General features: G+C 38.3%; 1 protein-coding gene across 6 annotated transcripts in view; it reads left to right on the forward strand.

Annotated features, from left to right (window-relative positions):
- ATM (ATM serine/threonine kinase) overlaps nt 1-17,710 on the forward strand; it is a 127,081-nt gene that overhangs the window by 90,627 nt on the left and 18,744 nt on the right. For all 6 annotated transcript variants that reach the window (XM_006150955.3, XM_027772858.1, XM_014588796.2 and 3 more), the window contains 9 exons: nt 4,950-5,184; nt 5,653-5,820; nt 8,208-8,321; nt 9,043-9,260; nt 11,020-11,227; nt 12,978-13,091; nt 13,586-13,744; nt 14,601-14,739; nt 17,055-17,137. In XM_006150955.3, the coding sequence (XP_006151017.1) occupies nt 4,950-5,184; nt 5,653-5,820; nt 8,208-8,321; nt 9,043-9,260; nt 11,020-11,227; nt 12,978-13,091; nt 13,586-13,744; nt 14,601-14,739; nt 17,055-17,137 (1,438 nt within the window). The remainder of the gene's footprint in view (nt 1-4,949; nt 5,185-5,652; nt 5,821-8,207; nt 8,322-9,042; nt 9,261-11,019; nt 11,228-12,977; nt 13,092-13,585; nt 13,745-14,600; nt 14,740-17,054; nt 17,138-17,710) is intronic.

Raw genomic sequence — 17,710 nt, forward strand, 5'->3', positions numbered from 1 at the left:
AGATTAAGTACATGAGATTGAACTGGTGAAATAGCATTCTGTGACTTTTGACTAATATATTGCTGCTTTTCTTCTCAGCTTTGTTGTCTGGTTTTAAGAGTTTTTGTCCTGTATTGAGCTGTCAATAGGTTCATGTACCTACTATTTGAACAGAATACTAAACTATTTCCAGGCTTTAAATTTTAAGCAAATTTCCTTACCGATTCAAAACTGCTTTTCTTGAAATTACCAGCTGAACTTGCTATTGAAAGTAGTTAGATTATTTGGGATCAGCAGTTAGTGTAATGGCTATGTTGCTGGATTCCCATGTAGTCGACCACAGTTCGAGTCCCGAACCTGGTGGCTTAAACTCACGCTGGGCGCATGTACCTGTGTGACCAAGATCCCGAGAGGATAATAGAGGAGAAGGGATTGTGGTGTGGCCATCCTCCCTGGGGGGTGATTTCTTGCTTTCTGTCTCTCTGTCCCTCTCTGTCTTTCTGGTGAGCACATGCACCCTATAGCAAAAAACCTCTCCAAAAAAAGAAAGTAGTTATATTATTTAAGAAATTGTATGATCAATAAAATGTGGGGGTAAAAGGAATGGAAGACAACTATAGACACCAGAGATAGTGTGAGAAGAGGGTGGGAAAGGGCAGAGGGTCAGACATAGTAAATACATATATATGAAAATAGAAATGGAAAATTATTGATGATAACATACATGATTAAGCCACTATGCAGTATATTCTGGATGGGAAACCACTTTTTGTATGCTGTGACGATGATTAGGGGATGAATGTAAATTAATTAATTTAAAAAAAAAGTTTCAGGAGAAAAACCATGAAAACTATTTTTCTTGAAATTAAAAAAAATGCATACTTGATAACTGCAATAAGCTATATAGTCCTAGCTAGATGCTACTTTATAGTATGTTTATTCTACTCACTGATGTTTATGCCTAAAGTCAGACTTGTGTTCATGGATATGTATATATATCAGCTGCGCTTGCTGTTGGAAGTATTCAGATTAATTAAGTTCATTAGCGGATAAATCAAATGGGGGGAAAAGGCATAGAAAGCAACCATGGATACCAGAGACAGTGAGAGAGGAGGGTGAGACACGGCAGAGGATGAGAGATAGGGAATTAAGGATGGCAATAATAACGAAATAGGGGACCAGCAGGTGGTGTGGTGATTAAGGCGCTGGACACTCCCACATGGCCAACCAGGGTTCAAGTCCTGAATCTGGTGGCTTGCTTTCTCACTTCCTCTCTCTCACTCTCAACCTCTGTCTCTCTCTGGTCAAATTAAAAAAATAAATGAATGAATAAATAAAAATAAAATAATTATTATGCTGTTACTATCTAAAAAAAAAGAATAACAAAATATAAAGGAAACAAGAATTGGAAAATTATTTGTTGACAATAACACATATGTTGATGTGCTTGTTTGAGCCAACATACAATGTATTCTGGATGAGAACTCTCATTTTGTTTGATATAATGTATAGTGAATGAATGTAAATAAATAAATTTAAGTTAAAAAAAAAAAGTAGAAAAACAGTATAGAGAATACCTGTAGGTGAGTTTCTTTCCTTTCATCTTTTCCTTCACAAGGTGATTAACCTAGTGAATTGTGCTTTTATTAAAATAAATGTTTTTAAAAATATTCATTGTAAAAATTCAAGTTTTTATAATTATGCTTACTTGTGCTTTCCTCTTTATAGCTTTCTCTCTGTTTTACCCCTGATAAAATCATTTCCTTGCATTTTTGTCAGAGCTTGCTATATACTCTATTCTGTCTTGGCACCACATTGCATTAGTGTCAGTTTAAATGTACTCTGTCATGCTAAACTAGAAGCTCCCTAAAAGTGAGGGCCATTCTCTTTCTCTACTGTTGGCTAATATTAGCAAACATTCAGTGTACAGTAAATAGCAGTTCATTTGGAATAGATGTTCAGGGAGGTTGCCTCTTAGAATGGTGAGAAGAAAGTGATCCACAAATATTGGGAAGTGAGATGGTACATTTATTCAGGATGATAGGGATCTAAATTCTGATCTTGTCACCCTGAGAAAGTCAGAAAGATTTTGAATATCAGTTTCCTTGTTTCTAAAATAAGGATTTACATTTGTTGATTTCTAAAGCCCCCATTAGCCCTGCCATCCTGAATCACTATCATATATAAGAGAAAGAAGGGGTGTAGATATCGAGACTACCATACCTCTGTGGAGAAATAAAGTGTGGAATATGTTTTAGAACTAAAAAGGAGAAGGAATTTTTAGAGTCAGGAAATAAGGGTTTTTTTCGGGGATCGCTAGGTGGCCTAGTGGTTAAGGGCACTGGATTCCCACATGGCCGACTGTGGTTCGAGTCCCAGACCTAGCAACTTCCTTTCTCACTTTCCCTTTCCCTCTCTTCTGTCTGTCTCTGTCTGGTCAAAATTTAAAAATAATAATAACAAATGGAATTAAATAAATAAACAACACTTTTTAAAAAAAGAATAGGGTTTTTTTTTTTTTTTTTTCAAAATTACACAGCAGAAGACAAAGTGCTTTCTGCCTTCAGTATTAATATGTTGTTAGTTCCTACTACCAGGAATTCAGGAACTTTTCTTCTGAATAAAAAAGTTTTTCTACTAACAACACGATCGATTTCCTTAAGTAACCCTTAAAGAGTAGTATGGGTTGTTTCTCTGGTAGGGGAACATAAAGAAGGGAGGTAGAGGGAAAATTAAATGAACTGATGAACAAATGCTTTGCTCTAGGGCTATATTTTATTCATATATGTCGACTAAAATATGTCACAGCAAACTAAATACAAAAACAAGATGAGAACTCAACTATCTCTGTGAAGCCAGACATTAAAGAGACTTGAAACAACACTGCCATTCTTGGGGCCAGCACTTGGCATGGTGGTTATGGTGCTAGATTCCCATGTGGCTGACCACAGCTCTAATCCCAGACAGCTTGAAAATCACACTGAGTGTTTGTGCCGAAAATCCCAAGAGGAGAATGGAGAAGAAGGGTTTGTGGTGTCATCATCACTCCTGTGTGTCTGTCGGGGGTGGAGGGGCAGTGATTTCTTATTTTCCCTCTCTTTATCTCTCTCCAGCAAGTACATGCACCGTACGGCAAAACCTTAGGGAAAAAGTGCCATTCTCACTAAACTTTGTTTTGTTTGTATAGTTATTTTTCCTAAAAATTATTACTTATATAATCTCGTTATGTTTGAAAATAAATTAGTGTATTTAGACTTTCCTCCATTCTAATACAGTAAATATTATTGGATATATTCCCCAAAAATGAAAGCTCTTTGGAGTCTTCAGCAATTTAGAAGAGTATAAAGGGGTTTCTCAGAGTACAAAGTTGGAGACCTGCTGCTCTAGCATCGTTTTGGGAGGAATTAAAGTTCTGGTTCTTAGGAATTTGTATTACTGTTCTTTCTCTATTAAACAACTAAAAGAGTTTTCATTTCCTAGTTATCACCTCATCATCATCTTTTTCCTTTTTTAAATTTACTATCGGGCATGTGTAGTCACCAGGAAGAGAAAGTGAGAAAGACACCCATGCTGCCACAGTCTCTTGTCTCTGTTCTCCTTTTGGGATTTTGGCTGTGCACATGCACCCAGCATATTTCTCAAACTTCTAGGTCTAGGACTAGACCATGTGAGATCTAGCCACTTTACCCATTATGCCACCAACTGACCCCATCTTTTTGATTTCTCAGCACAGTAATCCTGAAAGACCGAACAGTATGGTTTAGTTTAATCATCTGGGAAGCACACTGTTGATCTAAGCTCATACCATATGCATGTTCTCTTCCTATAAATACTGTTGCCAAGTCAGACTTCTGCTAATGCCTGCTTTTGCTTTAGTGGATTCTGATTTCTTTGTTTCTTTTTTTTTTTTAAGAGATTTTTGCTATAGGGTCGTGCGCTCACTGGGGAGACAGAAAACAAAAAATCACCCCCCAGGGGAGATGACCACACCACAATCACTTCTCCTACATTCTCCTCTCAGGATTTTGGGCACTCATGCACATGCACCTGGCATGAGTTTTAAGCTGCTGGGTCCAGGACTCTAAGTGTAGGCATTCTCTCTTTTTCGGAAAAAAAAAAAAAATTTTTTTTTAATTGATTACTTTTAAAATTTGCTATAGGGCACATGAACTTGCCAGAGAAAGATGGGGTTGGGGTGAGTGAAAAAGCACCTCCTAAGAAGGGTGGCCATAATGCAATCTTTTCTCCTTCATTCTCCTCTAGGGACTATGGGCATGCACGCACACACATGCCCAGCATATTTTTTTAAAGTCACTGGATTGGGCTCTTGAATCGTGCAGTCAGCCATGCAGGATCCAGCTACCCTAATCACCATGCCATCACTGGCCCCAGGGTTCTTTTTGATAGGTCTGATGAACGCATTTTCATTTCACAATGTTTATTTATGTATTTATTTATTTATTGAGAGATTTTTGCTATAGGGTGCATGCTATCGCCAGAGAGATAGAAAGCGATCAACCCACTGTCTGGGAGGATGACCATGCTGCAGTCCCTTCTCCATTCTCCTCTTGGGATTTTGGGCAGGCATGCACACACGCCCAGAATGCGTTTGAAGCCATTGGGTTGGGGACTCAAACTGCGGTCGACTAAGTGGGAGTCCAGTGACATATCCATTATACCATCTGCTGGTCCCCATAGTGTTTATTTAAAGGATTTCTTAGTATAATGTCAAAGAGTATTGTTGAGCAAATATTTTTAAATATTCGTCATCAGAGCCCTCTCCTGATCACTTTGATGTCTAACACCATAGTATTTTGTAGTTTTCTAAATTTTAGTCCATGTTTAGGATTATTCACAAATTCTAGTCTTGTTATTAGAAAAGTACCTTTGTATTACATATTAAGTTTCAGAACTGCATAATTTTTTTTTCATTTCTCTTGCTTACATGATCCCTGTGATTTGGCTTTCAGCTCAGTCACAAATAAACAACTCTCTGAAGTATATATTAAGTGGCGGAAACACTCTCAGCTTCTCAAGGACAGTGATTTTAATTTTCAGGAGCCTATCATGGCTCTGCGCACAGTCATTTTGGAGATCCTGATGGAAAAGGAAATGGATAACTCCCAAAGAGAATGTTTTAAGGACATTCTCACCACTCACCTTGTAGAACTCTCTATGCTGGCCCGAACATTCAAGAACACTCAGGTAAAAAGGATTTAAAACTATGTCATCTCACCTCTTGACTTTTCTTTTACTATTCAGAAGACAGTAATTAGTGGGCTGGGAGGGAGTCATCTAGATGTAGAGATTGCTCTTAAAATACTGTATAGCATAATTGTTTAGTATTTCTTCTTTGGGAATTGACAGATCTGAGTTTTAGCCTAGGGCAAAGTATTTCTCTTCTGTCAGCTTCCTGGTTATAAAGTGAGAAGATACCTAACTTACTATATTGATAACAATGCAACAATTCTATATGTAGTGTCTATATATTTAGTTAGTGACATAAAGACAGCCAGGGAAAGGGGAGGATGGAAGGCAGACAGAGAAGTACTTAAGATAGTCCCTGACAAATACTCAAGTCCTCAATGAATGCTGCTTTCATTATTCATATTATTATTATTAGTGGTAATAGTAATAAAAAGTATTTATTACCATATATTATTTTCATTTCAGCTCCCTGAAAGAGCAATATTTCAAATTAAACAGTATAACTCGGCTAGTTGTGGAGTTTCTGAGTGGCAGCTGGAGGAAGCACAAGTATTCTGGGCAAAAAAGGAGCAGAGTCTGGCCCTGAGTATTCTCAAGCACATGATCAAGAAGTTGGATGCCAGTTGTGCAGAGGTTTTGGTTTTTGTTTTTCATTTTTTTAATTGGTTAAATTAGTGTTTTGCTGTTATTTAAAAAAACATTATTATGTTGGGGATCAGCATGTGGCGTGGTGGTTAAGGTGGTGGACACTCCCACATGACTGACCATGGTTCAAGTCCCAGACCTGGTGACCCACTGTCCCGCCTTCCCTCTCTCTCTCTCTCTGGTCTAAATAAAATAAACAATCCTTGGGACCAGCAGTTAGTGTAATGGCTATATCACTGGACTCCCATGTAGTTGACTGCAGTTCGAGTCCTGGACCCAGTGGCTTAAACTCACGCTGGGCACGTGTGCTGTATGCCCAAGATCCCAAGAGGAAAATGGAGGAGAAGGGATTGCGGTGTGGCCATCCCCTCTTGGGGTGATTTCTCACTTTCTGTCTCTCTGTCTCTCTCTGACTTTCTGGCAAGGGCACATGCCCTATAGCAAAAACCTCTAAAAAGTTAAAAAATAAACAATTCTTTTTAAAAAATTATTAAGGCTTAGGGAACCAGCAGTTAGCGTAATGGCTATGTCGCTGGACTCCCACGTAGTTGACCGTGGTCCGTGTCCCGGACCCGGTGGCTTAAAACTCACGCCGGGCATGTGTGCGTGCGTGCCCAAGATCCCGAGAGGAGAATGGAGGAGAAGGGATTGCGGCGTGACCATCCCCCCTGGGGGGTGATTTCTCGCTTTCTGTCTCTATGTCTCTCCCTGTCTGTCTGGTGAGCGCACGCGCCCTACAGTGAAAATCTCTCAAAAAAAAAAAATTATTATGGCTTAAAACCTTTTTAATAACAACTTGAAATTACTAATCCATGAACAAAATGTTATAACAAGGAGTCTTACAAATTAATATTTCTGAAACAAGCTTAGAAAATCTTTTTCCTATGTACATCAATTAAGTCAGTCCATCTTGTGGGAGATTCACTTAATTTATGCCAGTATTAAGCTTTTTAACTTTCTGTAAAATTCAAGATATGTGGTATGTGGTAAATAAATGGGAAGTAGCTATTACAGATTTGAAACAGCAAGTAGCAAAAAGGAAGAGGAAATTTTATTTCAAAAATGGAAGATGAGGGTCCATCCCTAGTCTATGGCTAAAGGAGCCAGATCGCACATGGCTGACCATGGTTTGAATCCTGGCCCTGGTGGCTTGAAAAGCTTGCTGGGTACATTTGCTCTTGTGCCCCAAATCCCAACAGAATGTAGAAATGGAGAAGAGATTGCAGTGTACCATGCTCCCATTGAAGGATATTGTCTCCCTCTTTCTCTCCTTCTCTGTTTCTCTCTCTGGGGGCACACATGCCCTATGGCAATTAAAGAAAAGGTCAGGAGGAATCAGCAGATGGTGTAGTGGTTATATCGCTGAACTCCCACATATTTGATCACGGTTCAAGTCCCAGACCAGCCGGCTTAAAACTCACACAGGGTGCATGCGCAAGCATGCCCAAAATCCCAAGAAGAGAATGGAGGAGAAGGGACTGTGGTGTGGCCATTCCCCCTGGAGAGGGTGATTTTTTTACTTTCCGTCTCTCTGTCTCTGGTGGGCCTGCTCACCCTGAAGCAAAAATCTCTTAAAATAAAGAGAACAAAAAGAAAAAAATTAAAATGAAAGAGGAAATGCATGAGAGAACAAAGGTAGAGCGAAAAGAGAGCAAAGTAGAAAATAGCAAGCTGGAACAATTAGATTGTTGATCCAAATTGTTTTGAAAATACAATATCTAATATTTTATTTAACATTGCCTGTCAGTTATTTCATATTTATGTTGGTACTTTAACTGTGTCTCCAGGGCAAAGTAGAGACATTTTTAGGAATCATAAAGTGCCAAAAAGTTGGACTGCAGTGGTGTCCCTCAGACATCTACCTGTTTAGTGAATGTCAACTTACTATACTATTGGATATTGGACACTCGCATGACCTCCTCCATTATTAGAGAATTCATCATTACACCAAAGCATTGTGTGCCACTATAAGTGTATATACAGCTTAATAGTTTGGGCCTTGACATATGGACTCTCTGGAGTTGCCTACCTTCTTTTTACCTGTTTTCTAACCCGTAAGATGGAGTTTATTATAGTACTCATTTAGAGGATTCTTGCGAGGATTAAATAAGTTAATGTGTATAAAACCATTGGCAAGTGCCCAACATTTATAAGTATTTTAATAAATATGAAAATATGAGTTGTTCTAATAATGATAATAATAATGAGCAATAGAGGGTTATTTTATAAACATGTGAGCTTGGAATTATTAAAATAGTTAAGTGATAAAAACAGATAAAGAAAAACATTTTCGACCTTTCTCCCCCTCTGCGGAGGATGTTTTCATGTAACTCATGATAATGAATTAATTTTAAGATTTTGTTTCTCTTACATAGAATGATCCCAGCCTAAAACTAACATATGCAGAATGCCTGAGGGTTTGTGGCAACTGGTTAGCAGAAACTTGCTTGGAAAATCCTGCAGTTATCATGCAGACCTATCTAGAAAAGGTAAGACTTTGAAGCAACCCTTAAGATAATTGTATAGCATGATACAACTTGATCTTTTCAAGAACAAGTGAATTTCAAAAGCAAAAGTATGGTTTCATTTTTCCATGTGTTTTAGCTATGTATAATCCTTAGGGCAGAATTAAATGGATAATTAAACATGTTTTAAAAGTAAGCCAAAATATATCTTCTCTTTACTCCCTACCTCCCACCTTTTGCTACTCAACATCTTGTCTCTGATAATTTCTCAATTTATTCATCTATAAAAATAGTTAATTTTGGAAATATAATAGTTACATGACTAAATAAGTATAATTTGAAAAGCATGATGTAATTATTTCTAAATTGTATAGAGATATTTTATTTTGTACAGTTCTTTACAAATATTAGTTGTTTTGGATAGTTAACAAAATACTGTACTTCCTGTAATTTGGCTTTTACACATGTGAGTTAAACTTCAGTGTGGAGGGGTCAGCAGGTGGCATGGTGGTTAAGGGCATTGGACTCTCCCATGGCTAATCACAGTTCAAGTCTCAGACCTGGTGTATTGCTTTCTCATTTTCCCTCTTTCTCTCACTATGTCCGTTTCTGGTCAAATTAAAATAAATAAGTAAATAAAGTTAAAATAATTTTTAAAACACACTTCAGTGTGGGTATTTGAGCAGTTCTTTTATGTGTTTCATAACTATAAATAGTAATTTGAATGAATTGTGTTATTTTTAAGGCAGTGGAAGTTGCTGGAAATTATGATGGAGAAAGCAATGGTGAATTCAGGAATGGAAAAATGAAGGCATTTCTCTCATTAGCACGGTTCTCAGATACTCAGTACCAGAGAATTGAAAACTACATGAAATCATCAGAATTTGAGAACAAGCAAGCTCTCCTGAAAAGAGCCAAAGAGGAAGTGGGCCTCCTTAGGGAACATAAAATTCAGACCAACAGGTAACTGCTGTTCACCAGTGACAATTTTCTTTTCACTGATTAACTGAGTGGGAGTGTTGGATAGAGAGTATAACTTGGGACCAGCCCTGAGGCCTGGTGGTTATTTGAGTTGGAACTCGAATGGCCAGCTGCATGGTTTGGGTCCCTGCCTAGTGGCTTGAGAAACACACCGAACATGTGTACATGCATGCCTAAAATCCTGCAAGGAGGGGAAAATGGAGAACAGATTTCAGCCTAACCATTCCCAATAAAAGATGCTTTCTTGCTCTCTCTCTCTCTTTCTCAACACATGTACCCTCTGACAAAATTAAGGAAGAGAAAAAAAGAAAATGTGACTTGATCTTTTATCTGACTTAAAGTTTTGGGCACTAAAACTTGGTTTCAGTATATATAGATTTTTTTGGCCTAGTAGTGGTTAATCAAAAGTTAGTATAGAAGGGAACCAGCAGTTAGCGTAATGGCTATGTCACTGGATTCCCACGTAGTCGACCGCGGTTCGTGTCCCAGACCCGGTGGCTTAAAACTCACACCGGGCGCGTGTGCGTGCGTGCCCAAGATCCCGAGAGGAGAATGGAGGAGAAGGGATTGCGGCGTGACCATCCCCCCTGGAGGGTGATTTCTCGCTTTCTGTCTCTATGTCTCTCTCTGTCTGTCTGGCGAGCACACGTGCCCTACAGTGAAAATCTCTCAAAAAAAAAAAAGTTAGTATAGAAGACTAACTTTTTTTTTGAGAGAGTTTTTTGCTATAAGGCATGTGCACTCACTGGAGACACAGAGACAGAGAGAGAAAGTGAGAAATCACCCCCTGGGGAGATGGCCACCTACAATCTCTTCTCCTCTATTCCCCTGTCAGGATTTTGGGCATGCATGCACATGCGCCCAGATTCAGTTTGAAGCTGCTGGGTCCAGGACTGGAACCATGGTTGGCCATGTGAGAGTCCATTGCCTTAAACACTATGCCACCTGCTAACTCCTAGACAATTATTTTTAAATTTTACCTTATTAATTTTTGGTTTGTTTTTTTAACTTGCTGTAGTCATCAGAAAGAGACCCAAAGAGAGGGAGGGAGAGGAGGAAAGTGAGAAAGCAAGCAGCCAGGTCTGGAACTCAAACTGTGGTTGGCCATGTGGGAGTCTTAACCACTGCAGTGCCACCTGCTAACCCCAAACGATTTTTTTTTTTAATTAAAAATTTATACCCTGGTTCTAAGCTTATTGTAGGGTATATAGATGTTAGCTTTTTGTTTTTGTTACTTTTGGTTAGTTGGTACCACAGTTGGAAAAGAGATGTGTTGAAATGAAATACAGAAGAATTGGAGTAGAAGGGACTGAGGCATGGCCATCCCCTCAAGGGGTGATTTCTCACTTTCTCTGTCCCTCTGGGCAATCACACACACCCTATAGCAAAAATCTCTCAAAAAAAAAATAGTAATAATAAACACAGAAGAATTACCTACTTTGATGTAATTATTTAAACCTGCCTTGATTCTGTATATTTTAGGGTAAGTAGAGAATTAAGTTAACTAAATAGCTCGGGTGGAGCCAACTTTACCTTTGGTTGTCTAGAAAGGCTCGTGAATTATACAGTTAAGACAAAAGTAGCTTTGTTCCCTTTATAATCCATAGAATTTTACCTTTTCTCTGAGATGGACACCTGATTTTTTCATTTATGTTGTACATCATGAATGACAATGTAGTTCTGTAAAAATTTTTTGGCTATTGCATTGTCTAAATTTTTTTTTTTAATTTTCCAAAATAAGATATACAGTAAAGGTTCAGCGTGAGCTGGAACTGGATGAATGTGCGCTACGTGCACTGAAAGAGGATCGCAAGCGCTTCTTATGTAAAGCAGTTGAAAATTACATCAGCTGCTTATTAAGTGGAGAAGAACATGATCTGTGGGTATTTCGGCTTTGTTCTCTCTGGCTTGAAAATTCGGGCGTTTCTGAAGTCAATGGCATGATGAAGGCAAGTCTTATTCCACCCTGTATTCTAGCCTGTGTTTTAAAAGCTGAGACATCAGTCCTTCAGTGTCCAAGGATTTTGTATACCCCTTTGTATCCCTAGTACTTGGTTTGGTACTGTACACGTGCAGACTTGGTAAGTTCTAAATCATAAGGGTTTGTGTGGAGGTGAGATGATTTATTAGGTCAGTCTTTGCCTATATCTTTGCACTCACCACAGGCAAGTGCTCAGAACTGGGCACTATGTTGGGGGTTTTGGAGAGCAGGTAAAGATGATATGATCACAAGTGGATCCTCCACTTTATGCTTTTCTAGGATTTTCACGATTATATTTGTAAATGGAAAAAAGATTAAAAAAAAATATTTCAAGACAACAGTATTTTATGTTTTCTATTTAAAGCTCTTAGATTCTAGTGATGACATGTAACATTAATGCTATACTGGGCCAGGTAGTGGTGCAGTAGTAACATAACCTGGCCCGTGTGAGAAAGGTCCTGCGTTCCCATCCATACCAGGTGCTCACGCGTATATCTGTGATCCAGGCTGAGACGAGGGACGGGTCACTGCATGAGGACTCTGTTGGGATATATGCCTCTCAGAAGAAGAAACAAATAAATAAAACATTTTAAAAGTTATGTTGACAAGATGTACATTGTCAGTCAATTTGAAAGTTAAAATGATTTGGGACCAGCAAGTGGCGTGGTGGTTAGGGTGCTGGACTCTCACATGGCTGATGGTAGTTAGAGTACCAGACCTGGCAGGTTGTTTTCTCATTTTCTCTCTCTGATATGTGCACGTGTCCTGTAGCAAAATTTTAAGATAATAATAACAATAATGATAAATTAAATAAGTAATTTTTTTTTTAAAAAAAAGGAAGTTAAAATGATTTTCCAAATAAAAAGAACAGTAAGACTCATAACAGACACAACCAATCTCTTCTGTAGTGTATACTAAATCCTGTTACTTTTGGCATATAGGGGAAAATAACTACTCCCTGACTTCAGGAGTCAAGATGAAAATATTAGTCCACGTTTGTCCTCCCTGGATTCACTGGAATATAATGAGTATCAAATCTTTTTTTTTTTCTTTTTTAAGAACTACTTATTTTATTTTATTTGCTACTTTTATTTTTTTTCCCAGTTTAACACAGGCACACCCACTCACCAGAGAGAAACAGAGGGAAAGTGAGAAAGCAAGCCTCCAGGTCCAGGATTTGAACCATGGTCAGCCATGTGGGAGTCTAGTGCCTCAACCACCATACCGCCTGCTGGCCCCCAAGTCTTTTACTTCTAAATACAGGGTAACCTTGACTTAGAAATGAATCAATCTAGGATGCAATTAGAAAGACTTTCAGATAGGATAAGTCACAGAAGGAAAAGGTAGTTTTTTTTTTTAATTGGGTTGTGGGCAGTCATGACACATCTTTGCATTGAAAAACAGAAAAATACATTACGACTTTCCCGATGATCTAATATTTTATTTTTTAATAACCACTAGGTTTTGCTAGTAGAGAAGTTTTTTTTTTATTTTATTTTTTTACTTCTTATTATTTTTATTATTTTCCAGTTTGATCAGAGAGAGGGAAAGTGAGAAAGCAAGCCACCAGGTCTGGGATTCAAACCGTGGTCGGCCATGTGGGAGTCCAAGCCACCTGCCAGCCCTGAGAAGTATTATTGTAGAATAATTTATTTGCTTTGATGTGAAAATTTTTGAAATGCATTATTTTTTAGTTTTGTACTTTTTCTTAATGGCAGAGAGATGGAATGAAGATACCATCATATAAATTTTTGCCTCTTATGTATCAACTGGCTGCGAGAATGGGGACCAAGATGATGGGAGGCCTAGGATTTCATGAAGTCCTCAATAATGTAAGTAAACTGGGGCCAGTGTTTAAGAGTGCTGGACTCCCATATGGTTGACCATGGTTCAAGTCCCAGACCTGGCAGCTTGCTTCTCTCTTTCTCCCCCTCCCTCCCTCCCTCCCTTCCTCTCCCTCTGGTCAAGTTAAAATGGATGGATAATAACTAAAGTTAAATAAAAAATAATTCTTTTAAAAAATAATGTACATAAACTTAAAATTCAAGACACAGTAATTGTTTTCTTTTATAGTATTATATGCAGTATGTATCACTGTTCCTTTCTGGGAAATGGAAATAACAAAATTTTGTATTTTGCCTGCTTTTACTCTGTATCTGTTAACTTGATTTCTTTCTCTCATTCTTCATGTACCTTTCTGTTTCCTTCTCAAATACAGACATATATACACTTCACCTACTTCTATACCTACACCGTAATACGTACGAAAAATGTTTTAGATTTTGTTTTATTTGCATAAAACTGATAATTCTTAATTTTCTGACAGCTCATCTCTAGAATTTCAATGGATCACCCCCATCATACTTTATTTATTATATTGGCCTTAGCAAATGCAAACAAAGATGAATTTTTGACCAAACCTGAGGCAGCAAGAAGGAACAGAATAACTAAAAATGTGCCAAAACAAAGCTCTCAGCTTGATGAGGTATTTGGATTAAACATACATAATTTTTTTAATGTGATCTTCATTTTGTCCCAGAATATTTCTTTAAGTCTAAGAATGTGTGTTTCTGACAGTATTTTGTTCTTAAATAATTTGTTACTATGATACCACCTAAATTTGGTTCAAAATTGCTGAGTATTTCTGAAAGCATGCTATTTTATTTCTCAGAGCAATGAGCAAAGGAAAAAAAATAGAGTTTTGAAAGGCACCTTGGGACCAGCAGGTGGCATGGTAGTTAAAGGACTTGGACTCCCATATGGTTGACTCTGAGTCGAGTCCTGGACCTAACAGCTTGCTTTCTCACTTTCTCTCTCTCTCTGGCCAAATTAAAAAATAATAATAAATAAAATTAAATAATGCTTTTTTTAAAAAAAGACACCTAAGTAATTGATTCTTGAGGTTATTATAACTTTGATGAATTTCATCCATAAGGTTTTTTGGGGGAGAGGTTTTTGCTATCAGGCGCGTGCACTCGCCAGACAGAGAGAGAGACATAGAAACAGAAAGCGAGAAATCATGCCCCAGGGGGGATGGTCACACCGCAATTCCTTCTCCTCCATTCTCCTCTCAGGATCTTGGGCATGCACACACATGCTCCCGGCGTTTTAAGCCACCGGGTCCCGGACGCGAACCGCTGTCGACTATGTGGGAGTCCAGCGACATAGCCATTACGCTAACTGCTGGTTCCCTTATCTGTAAGGTTTTGTTTGTAATGAAGAATTGTAGTCCTTCCATTGTCTGTATGTGTGTACAAATTCTGGTTTTTTTTCCTTTGCTTTTATAACTGAAAAGTTTAAATGTTGAGTTTCGTATTTTTTTGCTTATTTTTTATTAATAGGATCGAACAGAGGCTGCAAACAACATAATACATATTATCAGAAGTAGGAGACCTCAGATGGTCAGAAGTGTTGAGGCACTTTGTGATGCTTATATTATATTAGCAAACTTGGATGCCACTCCCTGGAAGACTCAGAGAAGTATGTGTTTGAGAAAATGAGTATTGCCTTCTTATAATGTTATTCTTACTCTTTATAGAGAAATACTAATTACAGCACCTAATATATACAGCTGTTAAAAATCACAAATAGTGTTGTCATTACAGATATAAAAGTCCTGATGGGGGCCAGCTAGTAGTTTGTGGTTAAGGTGGCTGGATCTCACATGGCTGACTGCATGCTTTAAGTCCTAGTCCTGACAGCTTGAAAAAACATACTAGGCTCATATGCATGCAAGCTCAATATCCCAAGAGGAAAATGGAGAAAGGACTGCCCTGTGGCCATCCCATCTTAAGCGTGATTTCTCACTTTCCCTTACTCTCTGTCTGCCTCTCTCCAAGCAAGCACACATGTCCTATTGCAAAAATAAAAACTACAAAGGTCCTGATGGCTACAGTTCACATATGATCCAAAACTTAAATTTGCTCTAATAGCTTAAGTATTCTCCATTCACTTTTTCACTTAATATCCTTTGGTGGAACTATTATTGGTGACTATACTTAATTATTTGCTTTCTCCTGGTAATCTTCTGGTGCAAATACTTGTTGCAGATACTATTGTAGAGACTTGCAGAGAGGAAGTCTATTAAAATAACTAAATAACAATTTCTAGGAACCCCTATTTTTTAAAAAATTTATTATAGGGTACATACCCATACCAGACAGAGACAGAAAGATAGAGGGAAAGTGAGAAAGCATTCCCCCAGGAGGGGTGGCCACACCACAGTCCTGCTTCCTCTGTTCTCTTGAGATTTGAGACACACACACACACACACACACACACACACACACACACACGCTCCCAGCATGTTTTTCAAGCCACTGGGTCCAGGACTCAAACTGCACAGTTGACTGTGTGGGATCCAGCCACTCTAACCACCACACCACTGGCTTGCCCAATCATTTTTCTGTTTGATTGTTTGTTTGTTTTGAGAGATTTTTACCATAGGGTGCATGAGCTCACCAGAGAGACAGAAGGTGAGAAATCATCCGCCGGTGGGGCTGGCCATGCCGCAATCCCTTCTTCCCCATTCTGTTCTTGGGATTTTGGGCACACATACATATGTGCCCAGCATGTTTCAAGCCACTGGGTCTGGGACTCAAACTGGTTGGCCATATGGGAGTCCATTAACATTATTACCACTATGCCATCTGCAGATCCCTGCCTTGTCAGTTTTTTCTAAATGACAGTGATCAGTCACCATGCCCTATGACTTAGAAATGAGTAGGCCTGACTCCTTTCTAGGTGCTAGAATGCCTTTATTTAATTATTCTTCTTGCTATGTCATTTGAAATAATAATAAGCTACTGTAATATTTGGTTTTGTGACTAGTCTCTAAATGTACATTGGTGGGACCAGCAGGTGTCTGTGTGTGTCTCTCTGGTCAAATTAAATTAAATGAATAAGTAAATAAACAACTTTTTAAAAAAAAAAGAAATGAAGATTAGACATAGACCACAATGCTGCCCAGGGTCAAAGCTTAGAAATGGTTAACATGGCTTACAAATAAAAGCATAACCTACTCCTTTCACATTAACTATTTAATATAACTAAAACACATGACAGTATTCTCTGCTTGGAGATATACTATTTCAATTCTTATTTTAAGTCAGTAAGAATTTAAACATGATATGATTTTGAATAAAGAGAAAAATACAATTCTTAAGTTATGGGGAGATGGGACCAGCAGTTAGCGTAATGGCTATGTCACTGGACTCCGATGTAGTTGACTGCGGTTCGAGTCCCAGACCCAGTGGCTTAAACTCACGCTGGGTGCGTGTGCATGCGTGCCCAAGATCCCAAGAGGAGAACAGAGGAGAAGGGATTGCGGCGTGGCCATCCCCCCTGGGGGGTGATTTCTCACTTTCTGTCTCTCTGTCTGTCTCTGTCTGGCAAGCGCACGCACCCTGTAGCAAAAAAAAACACAAAAACCTCTCCAAAAGAAAAAGAAGTTATGGGGAGAAATACTTAGAAACTAATGTACATTTTTTTATTATTATTTATTTAATTTTATTTATTCATTCATTTAATTTGACCAGGGAGAGAAAGAGAGAAAAAGTGAGAAAGCAAGTTACCAAGTCCAGGAATCAAACCGTGGTCAGCCATGTGGGAGTGTCTAGCACCTTAACTACCACGCCACCTGCTGGTTCCCTAATCTTCATTTCTAAGTCAGAACCAGAACCACAAATTAGCCATAAGCTAGGGTATATGTGACCTGTTATATACCTCTGCTTGATCTTCAGTGCTGTACCTCAGTTTGCAATTGTCACTAAAAATCTCTTTATTTTTAAATACAGAAGGCATAAATATTCCAGTAGACCAACCAATTACTAAACTTAAGAATTTAGAAGATGTTGTTGTCCCTACTATGGAAATTAAGGTAATTTGCCATGATCTCTTAATTTTTTTAAATGAAACAAAATCTGTCTTTATTAAATTGAACCATTTAAAAGAGATTTTTTATATTTAAAGCTACAATTGTTTAAATATTGGTAGTGTCCTGTGTTTGAAACTATAGTTTTTGTGTATGAGATGTTATTTGCTTGAGCCTTAAAATACTGAAAGATTTTCGCTCTCTTTTCTACTGCCTATTCTTAAAAGGTCTGTAGACAATTACCTTCTTTGGCTAGAATAGTGAAGATTTCCATGTGCTTATGCCAAGATTAATTTTTGACTTGACAAGGAATTTTTCAGTTGTTTTATGTATGTGTGTATGTTCGTTCGTTCATTCATTCATTCATTCTTAGGGTTTTTGCCACAGGGCATGTGTGCTCACCAGAGACAAACAGAGGGAAAGTGAGATATCACCCTGCCAAAGGGAGTGGCCATACCACAGTCCCTTCTCCATTCTCCTCTGGGATTTCGAGCATGCATACATACCTGCCCCGTGATTTTTGTGCTAGATCCAGGACTTGAACCATGGCCGGCCATGTGGGAGTCCAGCACCTTAACC

Source organism: Tupaia chinensis, unplaced genomic scaffold (assembly GCF_000334495.1).
Source record: "Tupaia chinensis unplaced genomic scaffold, TupChi_1.0 Scaffold000311_2, whole genome shotgun sequence".
Taxonomy (NCBI): domain Eukaryota; kingdom Metazoa; phylum Chordata; class Mammalia; order Scandentia; family Tupaiidae; genus Tupaia; species Tupaia belangeri.